Genomic DNA, 27,782 nt, shown 5'->3' with positions numbered 1-27,782 from the left:
TCTGTCTCTGGCCACATTCGTGCATTAACACACTGCCTGCTAGTTGACCCCTGGAGGTCACCCCCCCCTAACCCTTGACCTTGAGCGTATGAATGATGGCGTCTGTGTGTTGAGTTTCGGTCTCCTGGGAATCACCAGCTCTACAATAGATGGATACATACATGTGTGCATGTCTGTTTGTCTATCTGCAATCTAGACAAAACAGGAAAGTGTTGTTAAGTGACCATGATAGAAATACATTTTAAGTTGCTCTACGTTTTTTGGTTTTACACCTCTGTGAAAATGCCGACTCTGTTTTTGTAAGCAGATTGTCATCTACCTCTCATAAGCATTTCCTGTTTGCTCACATATTCAGTAATCTAATATAGATTGCATTTTGCAAACAGGTTTATGGGATTACTGACACCCAGTGTGCATTAGAAGTCCCATATTCTTGAGCAACACAGAAAAGCTCAGTTAACTGCATTATCCAATCCAACATTTTCCCACTGGGTCAGAGTTTTACTGGCCTCTTGTCTGTTTTCAATGGCCCTTTAGCCAACTTTTATTTTTTCTCCATCATTTAGTCATTATAGGGCCCCTATATTGAAACATGTGTAATAAAAAGACATATCAACCATTCCCTTACACGGTAGGACATTAGGTAAATGTTTACATAATTGAAAAGTACAGTACATTACATTGTAGAGGTGCTATTATCCAGTGTTTCCCATTATTTAGGTTAGACTAGGATAAGTTGTCCCACTAGAGGTTTGTAATAAACCATATATATTTTTACAATTCTCATAATAACAGTTAGATCTGGGGTAACGTATCGCTTTAGTTTTTTTCAACTTTAATTTAAAAAAAATGGCAGCAAGACCTATAGTTTTTATGGCAAAGTTGTTGGTGATTTTTCAGTGGCTCCAATCATGCCGTGCACAACATCTCTCAGTGTGTAGTTTTATATAGTGTTTGGTATTTACTATACTGTCTATGGAGCGGTATCGTGGTACAAACATTCAGAGGCTCTGCACCTTTCTCAGATTTACCCAGTACCTCCTTTATGATGTGATAAACCTTGGCTGTGTTTTTCTCTGTTTCTGGTGCAGGTATTGTTTATCGATGGTGACATAAGCATGCAGGAAGTTGTGAGGAAAGGCTCATTAATCTTCCTTTCAGTTATACAGGTTACATTTCAATTTTATAATCCTTCAAAGCAATTCTCCACAGTTATCACTTTCCATAAGTTTAATATGTGGGCAGGTTTAATATAGCCCTGCATGGTTAGATAATGTACACCACCTCTATGCCCAAGTAGTTCCTACCAAGGATGGAGGTTTTACGTAGTTTATGGCGTGTTTGCTGTATTGATCTGATAATCAATGTGACCATATTTGTGCAAGTAAAGGAGTGTTTCATCCTTCAACGTCCAAAGGGTGGGGGTCATCAATTCTACCAGATTTCCTTCCTCTACCCCCGTGCCACACAGACATAAATCCTGTTATGTTAATTTTTGTGCATCAGCAAGTCGCACTGAAATTCATCAAAACAAACGCTAGTTATCAATATATAGTCCAGAGGTAAGTCGGCTTCCTTTTTATCACATGAAAGAGGCTGAGAATGTGGCGCCAGAGCTCCCGTTTGACAATATTTGACCCAAATGCCTGAAGGGAACCTGATAACATTTGCAAGGCAGTCGGTAAACTTTGCCTGTAGGCTGCAGCCCTTGCAGAAAACACTTCTGCAACACGTCCTTGCAAGAGCGATGCTGCCTGCAGCAAAATCTAACATTAAAGTTTCACGCAAACACTCTTCAGATAAGGAGCCAACGCGTCTTCTCTTGTAAATCGCCCTGGTGTAAACGGGAACACAGACGTAACAAGTTTAGTATTCGGTGAGAACGTTTCCATACCACCACATCCCAATGTGAAGAGTACACACTGCAGTTCAATGAAAAGTCACTAGATGGAGTATTTTTGTGTTTACATTTTGTTCCCGATGAAATAAGTTAGTAATACATTTAAAATATATTATTATTATTTGTATTATAAGAATTTAAAATGGAAACATTAGTCTGGGCACAAAACCAATCATCTGTTTTTTAAAATCCAGACTCGAAAACTTTGTTTCAAAACACATCGAATGACGTATTTTGGGAATTGTTAGTTTTAGCCGTACCATACTTGAGTTAGCATGGCACGCCAAAGTTTCAGGGGGACTTTGCTATAGTTTGATGTGTTTCAGGAAGTGTCACTCATATTCCTGAGCAACAGAGCAAGACGCAAATATGTGTTTGTGCATTTTGCATTAGAGCGTGTGTCTTTTCAGTCTGGTACACAGCGCTGAAGACATGTCAGAGTGTCTATTTCAGTGTCCTCAGAGTCTACGTGTTGATGCGTGTTATTTTTTTTTGTACCTCAGCGCTGTTTCGACTGTCAGTCACAGCTGTCAAACACATCGCTGTAAGAACGGCAGGCTGGGTTCACGATCCCTCAATCAACCTCCCCCCAACCGTCGCGTTTGCATGTGTTGATGTTCCTTACATGTGTTAGTGTGTTAGCAAGTGGAGGTGGGCGGTCGATGCTCTATTCATAGCATCTGACAGCCCTCCCTCCGTCACCTGTACCAGTCATATGTCATTCTACGCATTAAAAAATTATGAACGAACCAATCTGTTCCCCATCACGCTCTCTCCAGAGGTTACATCTATTCAATAACCTGTGTAGCATCACACTGATGTACCCATGAAGCACCTGAGAAGTGATCTGTGAATGAAACTATAGCGTGGAGCCACATTAAATGTCCCATTAATATTCATTCCTGGAGCTTGGATGAAATGTATAAGTGATTATAATTTGGATGCCTGCCACAGGGACCGCTGTGTGAGATTAAACTAGAGGCACAGTTTTGATGTTTGGTTTCAGATGGCTCTGGAACATGTGCCAACTATGGACTGTTAATAATGATGGATGACACATCTCCACTTCCTCTAACTATCCAGAAAAATAGCAAAATATCTCTGATGTGAACGCTGCCATCTTGCACATTTGCAGTCAGGGGAGCTGTTGTGGCGTCCATCTTCATTTACAGTCTGACTAAATACTTTTGTATCTGTTTTTTGGAAAGTTGATTTGTTTCGTCTTCAAGCCTGTTTAAATTTCTTTGTATTTAGTCCAAATTAGTCAAAATCCAAACAGCCGTCAAAAATCGGGAATTAATCAGATTTAAATTCAATAAAGACAAAAAAACGTTTTATCTGAAAAGATAGAAACAAAATATTTGGAACACAAGTCAGGCACATTATGAATTTTTATCGATCCATTAATTAGCGTTGTCACATTGCTGGCTGGCTAACATGAGAACCTAACAGCTGGCTAAAAGTACACAGAACAGATTAGATCAAATAAAGACATTAAGGCCTAAATATGGTGCTGAAAAGCCAAATGTTCATCGATCCTGATGGAGTGAAGGTAAAAAGCTTATTCGCCCTCTTCACGTTCTGAACGACAGGAGTGCTGCACCTCCCTGTCAGTCAGCTCTGGTCTGGATTTGACAAATAGTCTTCTTTCTCTCCAGGAGATGCTCACGATGAGTGTTTGCGGTTGTGTGTGTTCTGTGAAAAAGGCCCGAGGGGAGGTTTGGTGTGGAGTTTCACTGCCTACGACTCAGATCTGCTATTGGTTAAAGGTGTTAGGTTTTAATTAGCTACCACGAAAATATGTGATCTTCCTGTCACCCTGTTGCTGCTGTTGTGTTCAGCCTCTGAGAAATTGAAGTGTCAGTCTGTGCATGTTTGTGCAGTGTTTGTACACTACCGCACTGAAATTGGGTTTTCAAGGAATAAAGGATGTCAAATGTTTAATTTAAACGTAATAATATAATGGGAATGATTCATAATGATTCCAATCATACTTCGTACTGGCGCATAGTGTGAGAGGCCACACCTGTACCTCCGATACGCATCTTCTTTATAATAATAATCAATACGTCTCAGTCATAACATTTACTGCTCACTTTCTAACAATAACATTACAAGCATTTTATTTTCCCCTCTGAATGTTGTTGTTGGCAGGATGATGGAGGTTTTATCAGTTTTCCCATGGCTCTCAGGCTACAGTTTTGTTCCAAACCACAGTGAGAACAATTCAACTGGTGAACGTAATCCGCCATTTGTAAAAGAATAAGCTGACAGTCTCAAAGTTGCATCAGAATGGAAATATAAAGGCTCTTATCTTCGTACACCTGGAGAATCTTTCTGTCACCGTCTCAGATTGATATGCACTGAGGGAAGCAATCAGGTGAAGCTTTTCCGACTTAAAAACTTTGAACTAGTAGTTAACACTCTGCAGGTCTCTGAGTCGGTCAAATTAATAGACCATGCAAAGAAATATGCGTCTGCCAGCCTGTACAATTAAATGGAAAAGAAATATTGACTTCAGGCTGCTGCCGTTTAAAAGCTTTTTGTCTGGTTATATTAACTCTGCAGATACTTAATTACTGCTCTGCTTTATGCCCTTTTGTGCTTTGAGCACATGATGAAAAATACAGCTTTAATTTCCAACTATCGAATGAGGTACACGAAAGAGCTGTATTTGAGAAGTAGTGTGGATGTGTTGGTGACGCTTTTATCCTTAATAATCAACTCAAATCAAAAAGCAATAATCTTTAATGTGTCTGTCCTGTGTCTGTCCTGTGTCAGTACGGTGCTACTGCCCCAACTTTACAGTTCAGTGGATCAAAAATCTTCTCATTTGATTCATTATACGTTATTGACAGATCGGTTACACAACAGCAGCTGCATCTCACCTCTATAGACACACAGTGACGTCGACCACACATCCCAGTGAAAGCACAGTCAGGATATCCTCTTCCACTGCTCACATGTAAATAAAACAACTGTTTGTCCCGTCTTGTACTAGTCCACTGGCCTTGGCACACTTTTAATTGTTACACACCATCAGTGACCGTGCCAGGGTAGTAATCTAACAGCGAGTTGGCTTAGCCGTTTAATGGGCCTAGCAGGTGATTGCCAAAGTTAAAAAAGCCTCATTACAAGGTTCATAAAGAGACTTGAGAGATGTGTGAGAAGTTAGTTTAAGAAGTTCACACAACAGAAGTTTGGATTTGTGCAGAAGTAGGTGTTCCTGCTCTCTGGAGGAGCAGAAATTGCACTGTATTAATGGCATTTATATGTTCTGTAACAAAACGTGGTCATTTCACTCAGGACCCTGCGTTTGGGTTTTTAAAACCAGAAATGATCCTTCTTATGAGGATGAAGGAGAAGAAATGATGTGTGTCTGCATGCAAGTTGTGTTTATATAAAACAACTGGCTTAACCATTAGAAAGTACTGAATTTTAAAGAGGTAATAAGAAACAATCATCGATGGAAAATATTGCTTCCATGTTCTCTTTTTATGGGTTTAGAGGCCGAAATTCTGTCTGTTCAACAGTTTTGCATCATGAGATTGAGATACACGAGAAACGTGAAAAATGTGCAGCTGTATGCATATATCAGATTATATTTCCAGCTGTGTCAGATTATGTTACTTGTTTATTATGTGTTGCCTGAAAAAGAAGTGAAGTATAGAGGCCGACTAATATACTTGATTATACTTGATATTTTTAGGGGTCGATACAAATTTTAAGGAGTAAAACATTATAGATGCCAGTATGTATATTTTTTTATAATTAGCAGTTATTCCTAAAATCAAATGTATGGCATGGAAATTTAAGTCAGGTTTGATATTTTACAGGTTTACTTTAAACACACTCAAGTTTGGTGTCAGGGATTTGATTTCTTTGGCTGTTATTTATTTATTTATTTAGTACATAACAGCATTGAAATACATATAAAGTAAAACTACACCATAACGATGGTCTGTCTGTGCTGCTCCACCTGTTGAAATTGATAAGTGAGCCATGTCGAGAGGTTAATGCACTGGGAACCCCTCTTGTCATCTGTCTTATTATAGTGAGTCCCATGTTGTTTGTTTTCTCACCGCTGTTTGGCCGCAGTGTCTCTCACCCTCATTGTGTCTGGCGGAATAAGTGATAGTAAGCGGGAGGTGAGGAGGAGGAAAAGGAAGGAAGGAGGGAGGGAGGGAGAGTAGGGAGAGTAGTCATAACGGATGGAAAGCAAATCAGACACAACTTTTGAGCTTCACACAGAGCTTCCTTTTCCTCCATTGACCCCTGGCCTGCACTGAGACTGTCTGTGTGCACCAGAGGCCAAAACGAGGTCAGTTTTAGGCAGTTAGTTATGCGGTTGTCTGTTTAGCGCTGCGGAGCGCGTCACAGGGCATCATTGGCAAAGGGGGAAGATAAGACTCAGTTTTTTTTTTGAGGGCAAAATATTTTAACACAAAGAGGCCATGCAAATATTTAAGGCGTAAAATGGCAAAAGCACTTTAAAGTCCCGGGAACTGTTCTTTCAAGAAAGTCAAAGTTTCCTGTAATGCAGTGTTCACCTGTGTTTCCACAAAGGTCTAAAAACTATAAGCAATATTTTGAAAATAAATCCAAGACAATTGAACAATCAGGCGTGTTCAGCACCCCGAGCCACACCCAAAAGGTTCTTGTACTTTCTAAAAGTACGACCCTCAAGCAAATACTTTCTGGGGCAATTTTTTTCCCCCCTAATTTAGTCCCTGGTCCCTGCAATGGTGTTCCTGCAAAGGTTCCTAGTTCCTGCGTACATTTTTAAGTCAGTATATAGAGTGGGTATAAGTTGCTGTGATCTTTTCCTCTTATAGGCCACAGCTTAGTTTTTTGTTAACCTTCAGTCATTTGATCATTCGAATACTGACACCACACCTATTTAAGTGAATATAAACCAAAGTCTGAAAAATCTTGACCTTCTAACAGTCATGAACTCGGCCGTGAAAGATTGATCTTCACTTTAGCTTTACCCCAAAAACCTGCTGATGCAACAGTCTGCTTGCCTTTCTTTTGCAGCTACCTATTGTGGTTTCCTCTGTTTGGTCTCTCGCTGGAGGTGTGTTATTCTGGAGTGTGTTTAAAGTGAGCCACATGGACTGTGGTTTTTCACAGAACTTTTAAAGAAACCGTCTTCGAACCCCCAGACCACCAATTCTCTCAACACCGCTGCACTACCTCATATGCATTTTGAATTTTGCAAACATGCACCAGTATGCACCCGAGTGGCATTTACTTAGATTCTTTTTGGTTTAAAAACAGCTGGTGAATGCTGATTCATTTTTCTCTGTGTGCATCCCTTCCTCCCTCTTTCCACAACAGACCATCTATTTCTCCTCGCCTCGCCTTCAAGCTCACCCTGCACTTTCCCCGCAGTATCCCTTCCTCGATCGCTCCTTGTTTGCAGTGAAGGGGGGTGAGGTTCAGAAGGAGAAGGAAGAAGAGAGCAGTCTGGAATCCATTAGCCAGTTGAGGCATCAGTGTTTCACTGTGGGAACCTTATTGATTGCCCTCCTTTATAATTATTCCACCTCCACTCCCTCCTTATGGCTCTTGCGCCAGTCATGTTTCATTCTCTCCGTCTTTCTTTCCCTTCCCTTTTTATTTTTAGCATTTTCATCCTTCCTTTTGTGTTTGCATGCTGCTTTTTTTTTTTTAGTTGTGCCGACCACAACCCCTTACCACCTGTGTGACACACTGTTTATTGATTGCATGTTAGATGTATTGACATACTTATCTGCAGTGTGTGGCTACCACATTCTTTACAAGGAGAAAATGTGACTAACTCACCTCTGCCCTCCCTGAACACACACACACACTCCTATACAATCACCCCTGTGTGCTGCATTCATGTCCATACTAATTACACCAGCCATGTGCAGAGTGTTACTGCAGTGGAGTGATGCACAAAAATTAAATGTTTCCAAATGCAAAGTGGTTTAAGGGTGGACTTTGTTATTGAGATATTTGAACAATGCTGTACGTTAAGAGTCTTAAGTTTTGTTTTAACTATAAAACCTATGTTAAGGTTGTAAATGATGCGGACGTATCAGCCGAGCTACTGAGAGAACATAAACTGAAATCTAAATAACACACAAGAGGAAAGAAAACATAAAAACACATCAGAAGCCTCCTTTGATTAGTTGTCTAACAAGAAAAAAGATCAATATTGTTGTCACTACATACTTTGAGTTTTGACGTTTTGAAGAATTTTATCGCAATTTGCTTTTCATAGAGAAAAAAGTACAATCATGAAAATAACCGATGGTTGCAGCTTTAATTTAATTCTACTTAGATTCTCTTTGTCATGATTTGATTCATAATCGATTCTCAATTCAGATTGATAAAGAAATTAACTGGCACGGTCTTCCAGCTCCCACTCTGGTGTCAGACGTGAAAGTTTCAACAAACCATTGACTTGTGTTTTTAATGCATTACTTTTTGAAATGAAACATCACTGGCTGCGAAACTAACTCGTCTTGATAAAAACGAAAGAAGTCAGGGACGGTGCGTCACACAATTTATCAGCAGCAGTATGAACAGTGGAATTCAGAGAAAGGTTCGACTGACATATGAAATTAGAAGTGTGACTTGCACGCTCATAAACCAGCAGATTTGAACTGAAACTACGTTAGATCTTGAAAAGACGAATGAGCAAATCATCCAAATTACAGATACATGACAAAAATCCGCCCCATGGTTTTTAATTTCAAAACCCATATAGTGTTTCAAAGCAGCTCTGCATCCGGCAGAATTGCAAACACTTAGAACATGAACTGCATTTCCTGTTTGTGTCGTGTTTGTTGTTTACACCGGGGATGAGCAACAGCGGTTAAGTAAAGAGTTGAATCATTAATGTGCAAAATCTCCTGGTTCAATTATGGACAGAAGAAAAATCTTGTTAACGTCTGGTCTGTTTATTTTAAACAAGAAATTATAGAAGTTAATTTGACAGAATTGTGTGTTGTCAGAAATTCTGCAATCCCTTGTTTTTGTTCTTCGTCTTAGACAAACTGAAATCAGGAAGAAAGTTCTGTCGTGTCATCAGACTGCCAAGACTCTGCCCTCAATCATTTTCAAACATTTCCATTCCCCCCACGAGGTTGTGTTTTCATTGCCGTATGTTTGCTTGTCTGTTTGTCGTCAGGATTACGCAAAAACTGCTTCACTGATTTCCATGAAATTGTGTGTAGGGCTGAGGCACGACCCGAGGATGAACCCTCGATCTGATTGTTTTCTTTTTCTTTGACACGGCGAGGTAGGGTGCTAGACTGGGCGGAGGTTTGCACTCTCCAAAGTTCCCCTCTCGATAGATTCTAGATATTTTAATTGTCCCTACACACTTAAACTAGTTTTCTTGTTACCTAAGGTTCTCATCACCTTTTGATGTGATGGTGTAGTGCCTATTGATGTGATGGTGTAGTGCCTAATGATGTGATGAGTGTACTGCCTCACATCTGAGAATACAGAAGCGTTTGTAAAAACCTAGATAACAAAGATAATTGTTTAGTAATCTGCTGAGCACGCTGGTGAATCACTGTGTTCCCCACACGTCCATGCCTCATAGTCAGGTTCACGTGATTCATGTGTTCTGCCTGAAATCTAATAGTAATACTGACTCTTTTGTTTGAAATTTGAAACAAGAGAATATTTTTCTTTTCATGCACAACTTGTTTTGACACGCCATTGATAGGAATTAATTTGAATAAAGTTCAGCATCTGTGCTCCTGCTTTAACCTGCCTGCGGCCATGAAAACAAGAAAATACACATCCTGTCACTTGCCTCTGTCGGTGCACACTCTGTCACTACACACTATCAAGGCCACAGTGTGGGTATACGCTTGTTTGTGTGTGTGCAAGCATTGAGTAAGGCAGTGTTTACTTTGTGTGTGTTTGTGGTTGATAACTAGCCCACTCATGTTTTCTTCTCACTCTGTGTCTTTGGCAGGAAGTTCGGGGAGCGCCCTCAGCCACAGCGCCTAACAAGGTGAGTGTATGCACACAACATAAGCCTCCCTTAAGACCTTGTGTGTTGTCATAGTGGTGTTTGTATGTGAACCTGTGTAATGTAGATGTGGATACAGTAATTCAAGAGGAACACATCAGCCTACTAAATAAATAAGTTGAGTGTGAAGAGCTCTCTTCGAAAGCAGTTGAATACATCAGGTTACAAAGGATTAACTCCTGTATGATTTAAAATATGTTGTTTATATTAATAACACATTGGTGTTATTTAATTTGCTCATGTTGATGTTGAAATGCCTGCATAACTATCACATCAATTATCCACCAGTCCCACTGTATGTGTTTAATTTTGCAGTGACATAAATCCTACTTCGTTTTTGTGTATCAGTGCTACCATCCAAATACAAATATCTCCATTTGTCAAATACTTGTTATCACTACTTTGCCTGAAGCTGTAGTTATAAAGTGAAGATAGAGTCCATTAACAGAATAAGGGAGTCTTAGCACAAGTGGGTGGTAAAAATGTTGGATGGATGTTTTCAAGGTGATGGGTCGGTCAGTACATCAACATACACAGAGGATCACTCGAGGCCAATGTTGGAACATGGCAGCCATCATTTCTTTCTTCCAAAAACTATGATGCAGATTATGACGTCCTCCAAGGAGTTATGATTCTGCCCCTGTCTGTTTGTAAGCAGGATTATCCAAATGAACTTAATGGATTTCCACAGAACTTGATGTGACACAGGGATCCAGACAAAGGGACGAATCTGGCAATATTTTTTTAACACTTTATTTAATTTTGAGAGGTTGTTTTTGTGGACATTTTCACTGATTTTCCAGAGAATCATTTACGGATCTTCATGAAAAAATCTGCCAAATTTAGGGAACTGACATCAATGAGAACGTGCGATGTGGATCTATCGGATTTAAATGTGGTTTCATCTTCTGCAGTGGAGATTATGTTTTCATGATCTGCATTGTTCTGTTGGCTTAACTATTTGCTTGATTGAATTTAAGTACACTGTTGGGGCTTGACGGAGGTATGCACCTCACTCAGTGCCATTCTAGTTGGGCCAGATAAGCTTTGATTGTTTGCATTTTATTGCAACAGCATTGCATGTGTATTTCCTCTGTAATGTTGGCCTGGTCATCCTTTCTTATACCACTGGACTGCTGCTATCTATTGAGCCCTGACCTATTACATGTGTTTGTTTTGCTGTTGTTTGTTTATTAGTTAGATCCCTGTAGTTTTTCACTCCACAGTCCTCTGAGGCGTGCTTTAATATGTTAAATAAACCCCAATGTCTTGCAGTTGTTTGTAGAGAATCCAGCCAGAAAGGCAATAATTCACCCTATCCAAGGATTCATTGTCTAAACCTGCACTCTGTATGCACTGTGCTGTGTGTTGCGTTCAGCGTAGCTCAGATTAGCCGGGCTGTACGTTTTTGATTATTTTGTTGCTCTTATGTTTGTTCCAAGTCATTTGCAGCAAAGTTGGGGGGAACAGAATGTGGATGGATGTTGTGGCTTGCTGCTGGAGGGTTGTGTATGTGTGTGTTGTCGTTAAAAGGGTACATGCACTTGTGAGTGTGCATATGCTCGACTTTTGCCTGTGTCACTCAGCGGGGAAAATGAGGGGTTGCATACTTTCTGGAATAGCCAAGCTTGGTTTTGGAAAAAGGGGCCCCAGCACCTTTTGATGTGTCCCCCTCTTCATTCATGTGCTGCCAGTTCGCTGGCTAGCACCGGTCCCTTCGTTTGTCTGATGGTTTCGATGGCCAGAAATATGACAGATACAAAACATCTCTTTACCCAGGAGCCAAAGACACAGCTCCACCAGTGTGTGTCTTTGTACTGTTTGGTTTTTGTTTCCTTGTCTATATAAATCCACCACAGTGTCCTCATGTCTGCATGTTCTCACACCCACTTTGTCCCCCTTCCTGCAGTAATAACAGCCCCGTGGTTTTCTGTCAGGCAGCAGCAAAGGCAGCTAAAATAGTGCACTGTCCTGCAGGGGCTTTTTAAGGCAGCTAAAGCTCCGGGTCCTGCAGGGCCGCCCTGTCAGGAAGGCTACTCGACTGGAAATACAATACGTGACACACATACACTGGTGCACTCACGTACACACATCCCTGATTCAGACAGATACACAAACCCACACAACACATGAACATGCAGCCTGGATAAGCTGCCTCCTCTGTGAGGGGAGACGCCCCTTCAAGGGCTCATTCTCCCAAACAACGGAGGACGGGCCAGCTCTGCAGAATCACATGGAAATGCTCAATAAGAACCGTTTTTTTAACTTATCTGCTTCTTTGTCAAAAACTCTTAAATTCACACTGAGATAAAACCCCAGTGACAAATGGATTGGCTCGGGCTATTGTTCGGTCTGAAATCGCATGTGTGCATTTAATTTAATGATTAAACTTAAATGATTTTCTTTGTGTCTTTTCCCTCTGATCTTATTGATTATAATTAACATTCGATCTCAAAATCAGCTTAATCTGCCATTCATCTTTCACCGTATTAAAAACATGTGTGTTTTCCCTCCTCACTCACTGTTACAGCTTTAGGCTATCACACACTTTAACCACTGTGACAGAACTACCCTTTGTGTTTGTACTGTTTTTCAGTATTAAGATATCAGAGCCCTTGCACACATTGCTGCAAGACGCTGTTGTTTAGAGCCTTATTTTGTTTATGAGGCTCACAGGGGACTTCTAGAGGTCAAACGTTTAACATGCACTCGTCTGTTCGTCACTTCTGAGGGAAGCTGGGCAGCTTGAAGGGACTGATTGTGAGCGTCTTAGCGCAGGCCCGACACCACGGATCTGTGTAATCTACCTTTTGTGATGCATAGAGGCGCACGCTAATTGCAGTCTGATCATCTTAATTGAGCTATTTCAGCCTACACGTGTGTATTAGCATGCCTCGCCGCTGTGTGCGTGTGTGTGCGTGAGGGTGTGTGTTCACGGGGGGTCTTGTGAGGGTCCCTCTCTGCTGTAGACGCTGTGGCAGATGTACAGGACAGATGCCCATCTGCTCCACTGCATCTGTAGCCTAGCTTAACCCAGCCCCTCCTCTCTCACTCACACACACACACACACACACACACCCGACCCCCGTAGTACCGGCTGTTGAATACGTCTCTCTTTGTAAATCTGTCTGGCACATTTTTGTCTCACTTCTCAATCATTTCCGTTTTTTTTTATATTTATATCTCACTCTACCTCTCTTCTCTCCTTCAGCCCATACCTCTGCAATCCCTTCTTTTTTTTCTTCCCTCATGCTCATTAGTTTTATTTCTCTTTGTCTAAATAAATCTGAAGAAAACTGAACCTGCCACTTATGAAGTTCTTATATTATTTGATAGTTGTCTGGGACTTTGTCTGTGTGGTTGTGGTTGTTTGCCTCTCGTATGTACTGATTCAGTTCCCTTTCTCGCTTATTGCCAGCGTGTTGGCATATATGGCCTGAATATGTGTGAATGCGAGTTAACTGTTTGAGTGCAGTGGCCACTAAACCTCTGGTGTCTTTGTTTTGCTGCGGTGCAGGTTTTAATGTTACATGTGTGTCTGTCTCAGTTCAGATTACCGTGACCCTCTGTCTTTGATGAAATGATGTGTTGATTTTCCAGTTTTTACTATTAAGTCAATTTCTCTCTGGATATATTAACATTTTTAATTTATGCAGCCCTTTATATGATGTTATATGCATCTTTTTATATTCTTTTTTATGTACATGCTTATATGTGTCTGAAGTTATGTCAGCTTGTGTGTCTGCAGGCAGAGGAAGTTAGGCCTTGTGCTGGTCACTGTCTCTCTCACTTCTCCTTCCTGTCTTCAGTTTTCAGGAAGAGACCTAATCTCTGTCTGAGTGTGTGCGTGTGTCTGTGTTTCAGTGTGTAGGAGATGGGTGATTAGTCAGACGTCCCTGTTCTACCCTTCGGTGTCACTGATCCCTGCCTTTATCATGAGTTTCCGATGTCATTGGCTGTGTCGTTGTCATTAAGTCCTGTTTCAGTAATTGTCGTTCTCTTCTTTGTTCTCCTCTTAAAATTTTGATTGCCCTGATTTTATCTCTATTTTCTACAACTTAAAAAACCCTCACTACAACAGTGACAATGTTTACATGGACACCAATATTCTGATATTAACTCGATTTATTGATATTAACAAGACACTCCCAAGTAAAGTCGGGTGTCGTATTGTAATGTAAACATGAGTTATAATCAGACTATGATCTGCAACATCCAAACAGAAACAGAAATTCAGAATAAGGTCAATCGTCAGATTACGTGTGTCCATGTCAACAGTCTGAATGTACATTTTGTTTCGGTGAGTTCAGTACTCAAACCCAATCATTTTATTCACATTTGCTGAAAATTCAGCCTGACACATTTATTATTTTTGTAAACCTTGTGTTACCCACCAGAATTTAATATGAAATCGTGTGGGTTTGAACAATGCTTGGCTACACAACACAACAACAAAGAATTTTAAAGATGGACCCACCACTGGGTTTATGTGATTCACTGGATCGCAGGCCATGCTGCGACGTTTGATTATTAACATATGTGGGCACCAGCTTGGTTATCAATACAGAGGTTATTCTTTATTGAACCATGACGTGACTATCAATGCATCAGAGGATATTGCAGATGACAATATATAGAAGCTTACCCCTGCGTGTCCTGACAGAGAATGGTCTTTTCTTACACTCGGCAGCAGTGGAGTGGTTGAAACTGATAACCACAAGCCAGGGCTGTCGCACAAAACCTCACCAACACCACTGTGAGATCCTGGTGTCGCAAAGAAACTATTGTATGTGGCAACGTATTCGATTACGGAACCAGAATCTTGACATGAATGTAAAATGACATTGATAATGAAGTCAGAGGCATGAGGCTGATTCAGCTTTTATGCGGGTAAATTCATCAAATCCTTGTAACAGGGAATCAGCAGCAGTTTGGGAACATTGTGGAATTTTTGTACAACTGCACAGAAACTGCATCAAGGTGTCCGGTTGGTTAAAGGAGACATATGATGCTTCTTCAGTTTTTCTTTCTTCTGGTGTGTTATTTGCAGAGTTAAGGAAAACACCTCGTCTGTAGTCTGGACGATAGCGGCTAGTCTGACACGCCCCTAACAGCATTATAACCTGAATATGAGCAGAATATGTCTCCTGTCAGATTCACACTTTCTGGCCTCGATATCTTGTGGCTGATTGTTGCTGGTTGGCCTTGTTGCTTGTCAGACCTCTGTCTACATCTGTATCCTAACTATCTAATGAGGCAGAAATGTAGGAAAAATGACATAAACTATCATCTAAATATTTTTGTGATACCTTTGCTAATGTGAATATATTGACCGTGAGTCCTGAATACAAAGCTTGTGTATGTATGTGCGCGTTTGTTGCTTTATCTGTGATATCAGCCTTCCTGTAAGACCAGGTCATTGTCAGAGGTGCCCTGCAGGCCTCACATCAGCAGATCTAGACTGTGTGTATCTCTGTGTGTGTCTCTGTGTCTGTGTGTGTCTGTGTGTGTGTCTGTGTTCTCTCCACAATTAATCAGAGCAATGAGCTCAGGACGTCTCCCTGGGCTTCAGTGAGCGAGTGCTTGAGGATGACACTGGTGAGTGTTTCATTCACTCAAACCCCAGAGGAAGGTTATGTCACTTGATTTTTAACTTCAGCACATTCATGAGAACGTTTTAATCAAACCGCTCCCGTTGAACGTGTTTGGCAGAAGTCGTGCGCATCTTTTTCACTGTGTCGTTGCTTTAATCTTCCCCATGTGCTAGTGAGCTGGTTTCAGATTGCATCGGACCTGTTAAATGGCCTCAAATGTTTGGAATCTCGGGTACGTCGCTCCGTCACGCTCACCTACAGCTGCTGGCGATCAGTAATACAGAAATCGGTGAATGAACAGCAGCATAATGTGGTGCCGCAGTGAGACTGAAATATTCAGAAATATAATTGTCTCACCTACAGTCCGTCTCTGCTTTCCTCCTCCTCTGTAACCCCCCCCCTCCCACACACACGCACACAGCGAGGAGGCCCCTTGCTTTTCATAACAAAAGGCCCTGTCTAAAGCAAGTGTGCTGCGCAGTATTTCGTGGCAGAGTGGAAACCTGTGTGTGTGTCTGAGTGGGACGCCCTCTGAGCCCCTCGCGTGTCAGGTGTCACTGACATCTGTGCATGTGTGTGTCTTTGTGTGTGTGTGTGGACATTGGCCGGATTTTGTGTTAATGTCGACAATGCGTCTTAATTCAGCATCCAAACCGTGATCTTTGACCCCCCCCCTGTGCTTTTCACCTCTGCGTAAACTCCGCCGCTCCACTGAATATTAAAACGCTCCTCGGCTGTTTTGTGTGAAGCGCTTGTAGGGGAGGTGGGAGGGTTTGGCGGAGTTGACAGAAGTAATTGGAGCTCGGACGTTGCAACATTTTGACACAAGATGAGGAATCTTTGCTGGTGAGCTCAGCTCTGTTGTTTTTTTTTTTTTTGTTTTTCAGTTCTGGTGTTTTCTGTTTTCCCTTCTCTCTCGTTACCTCCCTCCCCCAGTTCTCTTTTTCTCTGCCTTTTTTTTTTTTTTTTTGCCTCCCCCTTCTCTGCGTCTCTCCCCTTCTCTTGCCCCTCACTGTCCCTCTGAGCCAGTCATGAACAGTTCAGCCCTCCCCCCGCCTCACATGGACGCAGCTGGGGGAGAACATATCTTTTTGGCCAGCAGGCCGTGCAGGCTCCGAGGCTTTGCAGAGGTCACTGCAACCAAGTGAATTGTATCTGCACAAGTGTTTTTTTAACATTCTATACTTCACACCTTTTTTTTTTTTCCCAATCTGTCTACACTGAACCCTTCCCCCACACGTTTCAACACACCCACTGTCACCTCACCTCACCTGCTTGCTCACATAATGACTGTTCATGAACTTCCTTTTCTCTTTCTCTGTTTTGTTTTTTTTTCATCTTGCAGAGAAGCGATGAGGAACTACCTGAAGGAGCGAGGCGACCAAACCGTCATGATCCTGCACGCAAAAGTTGCACAGAAATCTTACGGCAATGAGAAAAGGTGAGTTGAGCATAAGCAGCAGCTTCTTTGCTGTTCACATCTGTTTATCAAGGTTTCCTCAGACCTTGATAATCCAGGGTTTCCATGGGGTCTTAAAATTCTGTCGTCCCACCACCACCATAACTGGGACCCCTGAATTTGCTAATATGGCCCCGCCCTTGCTCCACACCCCCCTCACTCTCCTCTCACTGCTCACCTGCAGCCGAGGAGCCTTTTTCCAGCTACTGAACCCCACCCACAAGTTGACAGGACTCGTTTCAGTTTTAATCAGTCGCGTGTTTTTTTTTTTTTTTTTCCAGACCGGCATTTTTTCACTGCAGCGTTAGAGCATAGTCACACCTACGCAAATGCCAAGTGAACATCGCAGGTCAAAGTTAGACTCCACGTGAAGCCACGAAAAACAAAGTCCTTCTACTTATTAACGTGTCCTCCTCGTGCCTTTTTAAAGAATATATTTTCAGCGTAAGTCGAGGACTCTGATATTCCTTCATATCTGGTCCTAAATTTAATTTATTAGGGTCTTAAAATATCTTGAATCCAACTTGTTGAAACCTGCAGAAGCCATTCAATCATTAGAGGTAGATAGATGGAAAATGCACCCTCTCTCATCTCGGATCAACAGCGCACTGTTAATCAGCAAGACTGAATTTATTATTTTGGGAGCTAAAGGAATAGTTCATCGTTTTGGAAAATATTTGCTTTCCTGCTGAGATTAAAAGAGCGATATCGCTCTCATCCCTGGAGCCCAGCAGACTGCAAAGAGAGGAAACCAGCCATCCAGGCTCTGTCCAAATGCAACATAATCCAACACATTGTCTCTCATTTGTTTAATTTGCACAAAGTGTAAAAACAACAAGTTGTGGTTTCACGGGCCGTTGTGCCTCTGACTTTTTCTTGGCATGGAGCAGGCTAGTGGTTTCCACCTGTCTCCAGTCTTAATGCTAAGCTAAGCTGAGCAGATGCCGGCTGTGGCCTTATATTGACATTTGTGGGTGTGTGAGTGCTTCTGTGTGTAGCTTTGTGTTCTGTTTCTCGTTTGTTTAGTGCAGTTCTCTCACAGTGTGTAATGTTAACTCGGAGTTATCTCAGCTACATTTATGCTCAATGTTTTACCGTGTATGGGCCCTTACAGACTAAATTAAAGTTTACTAGACACAGTGGTGGGATGTAACAAAGTACTTATACTTTTAACAAACTGATGATTTTCAAAACAATAAGAAAAAGAGGAACATCACTGGTGAAGAAACACTGCAGAGACTCAGTCATAATGAACAGTGCACTACACTTACACTACGCTCAGCAAGTACTTTTACTTTTAGTGCTTAAATTAAAAACAAGCACTTACTTTTACTAAAGTAGAAAAGTTAATGTGGTACTTTTACTCAAGTACACTTTTGTCTATTGTTTGTACTCAAACATTTCACTCGAGTACGTCTCCACTACTGACTAGACAGATATGAGTGGTATTGTTCTCACCTAACTCGCAAAATGGTTGAACTCTCTTACTTTTTAACATCTGCATTTGTCCATTGTGTTTTAACCAAGGTAGTAAAGGTAAAAAAAAGTCATTAATACGAAGTTTAGGGCCTTAAAAAAAGTCTTAAACACCTTAAAAGTTGTTTAATACGTTAAAATCCGACGTATATTAAATATTAGATATTACCACGCTGTTGGAAAACTAGAAATAAATCCAACATGAAACTGATAACTGATCATCAACAAACACTTTAAACTGGCGTTTCAAGGATTCGGAGGCTGCTTCACTTTATCCTCAATTATGAGGAAGTGATATGATTCCTTCCTATCTGTCGTACTTGATATCATTGTTAAATTTATTCATTATGGTCTTAAAAAGTCTTTAAGTTTAACTTGTTGAAACCTTTTATCCGTGTGATGTCTATTAATCCCTTTTACACACCGACCTGTAGTTTAATAGCTCTACCCTGAACTTCTAAACAAACCACTTGGCCTTGTCGTCTAATCCTTCTCCACGTTGTGTGGTTTTATGACCAGGTTGCTCGGTGAGATCAGACAGAAAACACATATTCCACTGTGTGTGTGTGTGTGTGTGTGTGTGTCTTGACCCTTCTGACCTCCCATATCACCAGAGGTTAGAAGAGGAAATGAGCGGCGACCCCCACCTCTGCACGAGGGCGCGCTCAGGTGAAGGCCGCAGGGAGACGGAAGGAAAGAGAAACAGGGGCGATGGGAGTCGGGGAGATAAAAAGACACCAGGGGCAACGAGAATTAAGGGTCAGAGGGTCGCAAGGCAACTTCACTTTATTTTTTCTGTCAGGCTTTGTTGTAGTTACCGCACAGTTCAAAGATGAGTGCAGCTTTCGCAAACCCTTCTCCTTTTTCTCCTCACTCTCTTGAACTCTGTCACTCATCTCTTCTTCCTCAATCTCTTCCTGTAACTCTGCTCTCACCTTTCCACCTCTCACTCTCAAAAGCTTTTATAGCTTTCTCCCCCTTCCTCCCCCTCTACAGGTTTTGCTCATTTTGCAACTCTCTTCATCTCTCCATCATCTCGGCCTGTTTTTTTTTTTTCTTCTTCTTCTTCCTTTTCTTGGCTGTGGCCGCGGCGCTGCTTGCGATCTCATCAGGCTCTTGGTAATAATCAGACGTTTGCGAGCCAGTGGAGACACCTCGGAGAGTTCGGAGCAGAAGAGGAGCAAGGAGATGAATTCCTCCGATAAATTTTTGAGGCCGTCTTTTCCAGTTAAAGTGACACCGGGGAGACAAATGGCAGAGAGAAACACTCCTGTCACATCTGCTTGTAAAGGATCAGCTATCAGTGCTGCTGCTTTGTGAGTTGCTCAATGACATGTCAGTGCAGGGCTTCGGTTTAGGTGTTAACTTAAAACCAGTGTATCTGTAACCAGTAGACACGGTCCTGAAGGGATTTCCAGTCACATATACAGATGGGTTTCTACATCTGAGCACAGACTAAAGTTTCAACCTCCCTTGGCCTGAAAACCCCCCACAACATTTGTGTTGTGTGTGTGTGGGTCTGTCTTGCACTTCTGATAACAGAGAAAGTGGGCGCAGGGAGAATGCAAATGTGCCGTCTCCCTCCTTTTCTTTCTGACTCGTTCTGTCTGTGCTTTTTATAGGAGGTGAAAGCAGACAAACACCCACACAGACAGACGCGGGGTGTTGCGAAATAGGTCACTTTCCAGTCCCACACTGACGCACATACATTTGTTTGAAGCTGATGAGTTGATTTTACACATTTAACAGGACTGGAGTTGGCATTTTCCTCCATGAGGTTTCTCTTTCTTGACATAAGAGGCAAAGAGGGTGATTTCAAAATGGAAAATGTGACTTTTCATCTGAAATCCTTGTTGATATTTCACAACATATCATTTACATGTTGGACTGATCTCAGTAACAGCTGTGGAATTAGGTTTGACAGCGTGACAAAAGAGGGTTTAGTTAAATTGTATATAACAGTATGTTGATAAAAGTTTGGGTCTTGTCGAAGCTTGGTGCAGTGCTGCCCTCTTCTGGTGGAAAACAAGAGATGCACATTTTATACTTTTTTTTAAAGAGATATATTCCCTTTAATCCAAACTTAGTTATTTTTTTGAATTGTTTTTTTTCCCTCTCTCCGCCATTTATTTTGATTTATAAAATAATGTCATTTTATAGTCACAAACGAATCGGTGCATGTGTTAATATTTTTCTTTGCTAACAAGGCAAGTGGATTAGAAATGATCATATTTACATCGATAGCTTAAATATTACTTGCAGGAGCAAATGAGGCATTCAACATTTGGTATGTCTGGAAACGTCTACATAAAACTGCTCACGTAATCGTTACTGAAGTCAAAGAGAATGTGTCTCTGAAGCGTTTAAGCCCACAGAGTCGTGAACATGTTTCCCTGTGTGCAGGTTCTTCTGCCCTCCCCCGTGCGTGTACCTGATGGGCAGTGGCTGGAAGAAAAAGAAGGAGCAGATGGAGCGAGACGGCTGCTCCGAGCAGGAGTCGCAGCCCTGTGCCTTCATTGGCATCGGCAACAGCGACCAGGAAATGCAACAGCTCAACTTAGAGGGAAAGGTGCGACCACCATTGACGTGCTAATGATACAGGGAGCCTCTCATGAGACTGCAGTGTTTTTCTAGCTTAATAAATCCAACAGTTTGATTTTAACAGAGGGGACAAGAATGTAAAGTATAATAAATAATGTTTAAAGCCTGATTGATATGCATTTTGAGTTCCAATGTTGATACCAGTATTCAGGAGCAAAACATTTGTGATACTGATGGTTCCAAAGGTGTCTGATAGTTTGATAGTTTAAGTTTAAATAAAAATAAAACACAAATACAACATCTGAGAAGCCACTGATTAGATAGAAATGTTAGTTGTGTGCGTTTGTGTTCACTTTGTCTCTGTCTTTGTTAACACGTCGGGCAAAGCTGCCGGCAAGTGTAAACAGACGAAACCTTCTAATCAGATTTCCCCTGTTTGCTGTCGTCTTTTCAGAATTATTGCACAGCTAAAACCTTGTACATATCCGACTCCGACAAGAGAAAGCACTTCATGTTGTCTGTCAAGATGTTCTACGGCAACAGCGCTGACATTGGTGTCTTCCTCAGCAAGAGGATCAAAGTCATCTCCAAGCCCTCCAAAAAGAAGCAGTCCCTCAAAAACGCTGACTGTGAGTTTGTTGTTCACACTTTTTTTTCTGCTGCTCTGTAAAATTTCAGGAATGTAAATTGTGTAGTGTGGTCTGGACACTAAGGGTGAAGATAGCTGGGATCTGTGGTGTGTGTTATGATTAAACCCTGTTAAACCAAAGTTTTTTGATTGATTTAGTCGCATACTTCACATACGATTACTTCAATCACATGTATTAGATTCTGTCATTTCTCTAGTTTGAATAGATTTAAGTAATATACTTTAATCTATTCTACTTTTCCCTTGTGTATTTGAGATATTTTAATTTGTTTTAATCTCGATTATTTATTTTTTCCACTGTAAAATGTAGTTTTTAATGTTATTATCATCAATGTTGTTATTATTTCTAACCACTAGAGGGCATCGTATGTTAATTTGAACGTTATCCCAGCTGCACGTAGCTCACCTGCACACGTCACCTCTCTCTCCTCACCTCTAATCGCTCTGCTAACACAGCTGACCTGAGAGCGACATGTCATGTTTGGGCCGGTTGTGTAACCTGCATGTTTGTTTGTCCACAGTGTGCATCGCTTCAGGGACCAAGGTGGCGCTTTTCAACCGGCTGCGGTCCCAAACGGTCAGCACGCGCTATCTACACGTGGAGGGGGGCAACTTTCACGCCAGCTCCCAGCAGTGGGGCGCCTTCTACATCCACCTGTGTAAGTTTCATCCAGCCTGAGTTCACAGAGTTGTGTCAGGTAACACAAACACTGTAATCATCACCACTGACCTTTAAAAAAACCACAAATCAAACAGAGGTGAGAACACTCTGATGACATCTTGTCACAAACGAAAGTGTAACGTTGTTCATCACACGGCAGATTCCTCACTAAGAAAATGATTGACTGACTGAATGTGGGTGTGAGAGTATTTACACTGTTTGTCGGAGGATTGTCGCACCATTGATTTCTTCTCTTCTGTGTTTTCAGTGGATGATGAGGAGTCAGAAGGAGAAGAGTTCACTGTGAGAGACGGTTACATCCACTACGGCCAGACGGTCAAGCTGGTTTGCTCTGTCACCGGCATGGCGCTGCCCAGACTGGTAAAAAATACACATCATCTGACATTACACAGATCTGACAGAGAAACTTTAATGATCCCAGAGGGGGAGATAAAGTCATTGAAACCATTTTCCCCTCCTATTTTTCCCCCATACTTCCCTTCACCTAATCCATCTCTTTCTCTCCCCCCCTCCAGATCATCCGTAAGGTGGACAAGCAGACAGCGTTGCTGGACGCTGACGACCCCGTCTCCCAGCTCCACAAGTGTGCCTTCTACCTGAAGGACACCGAGCGCATGTACCTGTGCCTTTCCCAAGAAAGGATCATCCAGTTTCAAGTCAGTGTTTCACCTCAAACCCTCCGAACATCTTCCAGCTCTTCACTTTTCAGACTCAATTCACGGTCGAGGTCGTTTCTTCCTCTGATCAAGTCAATCGTGTCCTTCACACATGATCGAGGATGATTGCTTCACCTCTCTGAACCACACAGCCGTCTCTGTACCTTTGATTGAGCAGAACTAAAAGTGAAATGCAGCTTGATCTATTCTTTTGTCTTTATATTTCTGTAATGGGGCCATTTTCTCTTTGAAGATCAGAGTGCGTTCCACTCACCACCAAGATTTGTCATGTTTTAGATGATTGTCAAGTACGAGAGAGACGTTTGATCGCAGTTCTGAGGAAAGAGGTCTTGATTGGGTGGTTATATCTCTTCCCTCCTGACAGGCCACTCCATGCCCAAAGGAACCAAACAAGGAGATGATCAATGACGGCGCCTCCTGGACAATCATCAGCACAGACAAGGCCGAATACACTTTCTACGAGGGCATGGGCCCCGTCCATTCGCCTGTCACCCCCGTGCCTGTGGTCGAGAGCTTACAGGTCCAAAAAAAAAAAGATTTCAGCTTTGTTGTACTTTTGTGGTCCAGTGTGTGTGTGTGTGTGTGAGTTCACATTATATAATTCTCTATCCGCAGCTAAACGGTGGTGGAGACGTCGCCATGTTGGAGCTGACGGGACAGAACTTCACTCCGAATCTTCGGGTGTGGTTTGGCGACGTTGAGGCCGAGACCATGTACAGGTGTGCATTTGCTCTGGTTTCATTTTCCCTCCAGGGTATCTGCACACATCACATCACAAAAACTGCCACACAGATCACCAGGGAAACTATGAACGGGTTCAGCAGTGGTCGGAGAAGAACCCATCAAATGTTTTCACGAATCCCTGGAGCCTGATCCAGTTGAACATTATAATTAACCTGGCTACTTGAAGTGCTCTGTTCCATTTCTTCCACAAAATAAGATCCATTGTGACGAGTTTGCCTTTTTTTTATCAATTAAATCTAATTCCAGGATATATTAGATCTTACAGGCTTTAAGGAATAGAAAAAAAAAATGGAAATAACCGATTAGTAGTCTGATCAAAATAGATAAAAGCTCTCAGTCAGACTTATTGCTGCAGACACTGTGAATGCCTCATGGCACAGTCGCCTAATGCAATAATAAATACTCATCTGAGCTGTAGTGATGCAGCTGCTGCTGAATCAAACTGTTTCATCCTCATTCACCTTTAAACCAATGTATTTTTTACAGCGAGCTAAAATCTTTGACAGAGCCACGACACTCGTAAAAAACCTTCAACGTGGTTTTTCCTCTGTCGTGTTGAGATTTATAGATGGATCAGGTTTTATGTCAGGTCAAACGTAAAGTCGTAGACGTGGCGTGAGATCATGGAACAATGACTCCTGTCAGTGAAACAGTGAGACCTGCTTCAGTGCAACATCACAGAGCCACTGATGCCTCATGTAGAAATGTCCCACATAATGTATGTGAAAGAAGTTTTATCAAACAAATTCCTCTTTTTGATAAAGTATCAAACTCTGATGTCGCTCCTTGCCTTCTTTCTCTCCAGGTGTGCAGAGAGCATGCTGTGCGTGGTGCCCGACATCTCTGCCTTCCGAGAGGGCTGGCGCTGGGTGCGACAGCCCGTCCAGGTGCCCGTCACGCTGGTGAGGAATGACGGCATCATCTACTCCACCACACTGACCTTCACCTATACGCCAGAGCCTGGGCCACGGCCACACTGCAGCGCCGCCGGCGCCATCTTGCGGACCGGAAACTCCAGCCTGCTGAGCAGCGGCGGCCAAGAGGCCGGCTCAGGTGTCTACGGCCCCAACAGCACCTCCAACGCAGGAGTCACATCCTCATCCTCCACCGCCGCAGCTGTGGTCTCCTAACGCACACAGGGGGCCGCTGAATACAATATGCCTTGAGAGCAAATATACCAGAGAGTATATACAGACTATGGGAAATAATAAAAACTGACTCACTCTAAAGTGCTGTGTATTAATTTTTGGATACAAAGAAGCTGAAATGGAAAAAATTGGTGGGACAAAAGGAGCGAACACGGGGAATCTGAAGAAGGAGTAACATCACAACGTTGTCAGCTCACGGAAACAAGCGAACATGCTTCTTGACACGCCTCCTCTCCTGTGGTTACTTTAAGGACCTGCCTGTTCAGTCCTGGTGTTGGAATCAGTGAAGTTCCTGCCGGCTCAGAGCACCAGCACCTTTCTACGGCTGTGAGAATAGAAACCACAACAACAATACATCCACCGTGTACAAAACAAAAAAAAGTCGTGTTGAAAGGAAAGTATATTTTTGCGCCGCCTTGCTCCCCCTCCTCCTCCCTCGCCCCCCCCATCTCCTCCCACCACTGGTTTTATAATTATTCCTTTTTGTTTTACTCTGCGTTCATTTGTGGTTTCCTAGCGGGGGCTGGATGTATTGTTGTTGGAGGGAGTGCGAGGATGCAGAGGGACACACATGAATCGTGACGATAACATAGTTTTTATGGACCAAGGATCTTGTATAAGCTTTAGTAAAGGTACATTTTTCTCCATACCTTTTTTGTATTAAACATATAGTACACTTTTGTTACCAAATAGTTTCTATTCTTCCCCTGAGCTTGGGCTTTGTTTTCCCCCTTTGAGGTCCAAAATCCCAACTTGTATGTTATTGCAACCTTAACTACGAAACGCCTGCATTTCCACTCTTTGGATCGAACTCTTGTTTTTGATACTCTCACTTCTTCTGTTGGGAAAAAAAACCTGAAGTCTTGGTTGTTTATTTACATAAGCGAAGGTTGTTGTTTTTGTCTGTTTGTTTGTTTGTTTGTTTTTTAAATTTTGGGGAATAACCTCAGAGGGCCTATTTTTTATCATTGGTTTTTATGAAGTCTTTAAAAAGAAAAGCTTTAAGCAACGCCTCTGCCTTGCCTGCAATACTCTATGTGCGCTATGTCTCCTTTTGGAAAATATACTCATCAGTACATCTCACATGGAGCCATAGCAACGTTTGCAGAATACGTCAAAAAAAAAAAAAAGAAAACTAGACTTCCACAGTTACGGAAACAAGTCGGTTTGTCATTTACAAACTAATGTAATAAGCGTAGTCACTGACTTAAAGGATAGCCTTAGTACTGTATATTCTTACTGTGCACACAGTCAAACCAGTCACATATCTAATATCCTGTACCTGTCGCTCTGTCTCTGTTAACGTATCAGAAAATGTCGTGAAACTTTGTCTCTGAAATCTGCACCGAGCGAGGTGCGTTCCTGTTTGTGCTGTAGTTCTGGTGGCATTTAACTCCACTGTTTGTTTTCTTTTCTTCTTTCAAGAAAAACAGACACTTTTCAATTTGATGTGGCCTTACTGATTACTAAAAAACACTTCACCTGTTTCTTATCTGCTGTTTACTCACCTTGGAAGAACCCGTGCATAGCACAAAACAAGCTAATGCCTGGCTTCTCGTCCCTGGAGCCTGCCGCTCCAGAGCCACCTTTCGTCGTGCAAAGCAAAGCAGCCTTCTGAAGGATCTCTCAGCCTTCACGTCTTTTTTTTGTGTGTTTTTCTTTTGTGGTGTACAAGTACAATAATCCCGTTTTTTATTCCCCTGCGGTGCACAGCACCTTCTCACTTTTGGTACAATGTCTCACAAAGAGCGCTGTAAGCTCCGTCCTTCCAGCCTTCCCTTTTTGAAAAAAAGAAAGAAATCTCCTGTGGTTTATTCTCGTCTAGCAGAAACAAGCGCATGTACATGATGAACTCACTGTCCGAGTAGTTGCACTCATCTCGTGTTCATGGTGACCGCGTAAAGGCCTTCTAAATGTGTATTATTGAAGATGTGCATTTCCAAACAGAACAGCAATATTGTACAGGTCATTTCATCATGTTTGTCCGCCTGAGCACTAACTTCACCAGCCAGCAAATATATCTGTGTGTGCGTGTGTCCGAGTGTGTGTCCGAGTGTGTGTGTGTATGTGTGTGTGAGTGAGGGTGAGTGCGTGATTGTCACATGTAGTCGCTGTAATGGAATATTGAGTCAGACTCGCTCCATTTCAAAACTGCTCTCCAAAAAAAAAAAAACCAAACTTGAGATTCATGATTTTTCTCTGTCTTCCACCTGAATCCAAATGTCTGGTGATTGTGGATTATTAAACATTCAAAGGCAATACTTGTGATCTTTAGTTTTTACAGTACAACTGTACACACTTCCTGGGAAAACAACAAAAGAACGATACTGTAACTTGAATGTCTGCTTAATGAAGTATTTCCGAATTTTTCTTACAAAACAAAACCTTGAAATAGGAACAAAAAAGGATTTTCTTGTACCCCCCCTTCAATGTAAAGAAAAAGAAAAATTAAGTTATGCCCCAGTTCCACCACCCCTGTCCACCTGTCCGTCATTAATGTTAAATATTTTATATTGTAATATTGATATTTTTTAAATTATTGGTACAAAGTCTCCCTTTGTCTTATGTCAAAAAGAAAAAAAAAAAGAAAAGTGCATTATTGCCCATGCTGCCTAGGTTGGCCTGGGTGTGTATTTTGTTTTGTTTTTTTGTTGTTTTTAAAAATAGAAAAGGCCACTTCCTGTCTGTCATGGAAATGTGGAGGAGTTGGTGCTGCAGCGGTAGTGTAGCATCGAAACGACGTCCCCGAACCCTTTACTCTGCAGGATGGAGGTCACGAAATCTCAACTGTAGACTTTTCAACTCGAGTGTTTTTTCTACTAGAAAGCATCTTTTTTTTTTTTACATAGCCTCTGCATTAGCGTCTCACACACACACGCCCCACCCACC

At 41.9% G+C, this 27,782-nt stretch overlaps 1 protein-coding gene across 1 annotated transcript in view; it reads left to right on the top strand.

Annotated features, from left to right (window-relative positions):
- The window catches only part of rbpjb (recombination signal binding protein for immunoglobulin kappa J region b), a 40,868-nt gene extending 13,714 nt beyond the window's left edge, over window positions 1-27,154 (top strand). The window contains exons 2-11 of the mRNA XM_020095795.2: window positions 9,867-9,905; window positions 16,863-16,958; window positions 20,856-21,021; window positions 21,448-21,622; window positions 22,164-22,301; window positions 22,572-22,684; window positions 22,840-22,980; window positions 23,366-23,521; window positions 23,617-23,720; window positions 24,551-27,154. Of these exons, the coding sequence (XP_019951354.1) occupies window positions 9,867-9,905; window positions 16,863-16,958; window positions 20,856-21,021; window positions 21,448-21,622; window positions 22,164-22,301; window positions 22,572-22,684; window positions 22,840-22,980; window positions 23,366-23,521; window positions 23,617-23,720; window positions 24,551-24,875 (1,453 nt within the window). The 3' untranslated portion in view covers window positions 24,876-27,154. The remainder of the gene's footprint in view (window positions 1-9,866; window positions 9,906-16,862; window positions 16,959-20,855; window positions 21,022-21,447; window positions 21,623-22,163; window positions 22,302-22,571; window positions 22,685-22,839; window positions 22,981-23,365; window positions 23,522-23,616; window positions 23,721-24,550) is intronic.
- The last annotated feature ends 628 nt before the right edge of the window (window positions 27,155-27,782 follow it).

This window comes from Paralichthys olivaceus, chromosome 22, assembly GCF_024713975.1.
Source record: "Paralichthys olivaceus isolate ysfri-2021 chromosome 22, ASM2471397v2, whole genome shotgun sequence".
In the NCBI taxonomy this organism is placed as follows: Eukaryota; Metazoa; Chordata; class Actinopteri; order Pleuronectiformes; family Paralichthyidae; genus Paralichthys; species Paralichthys olivaceus.
The sequence above is the reverse complement of the archived record's forward strand: the minus strand, read 5'-3'. Positions and strand labels throughout refer to the sequence as shown.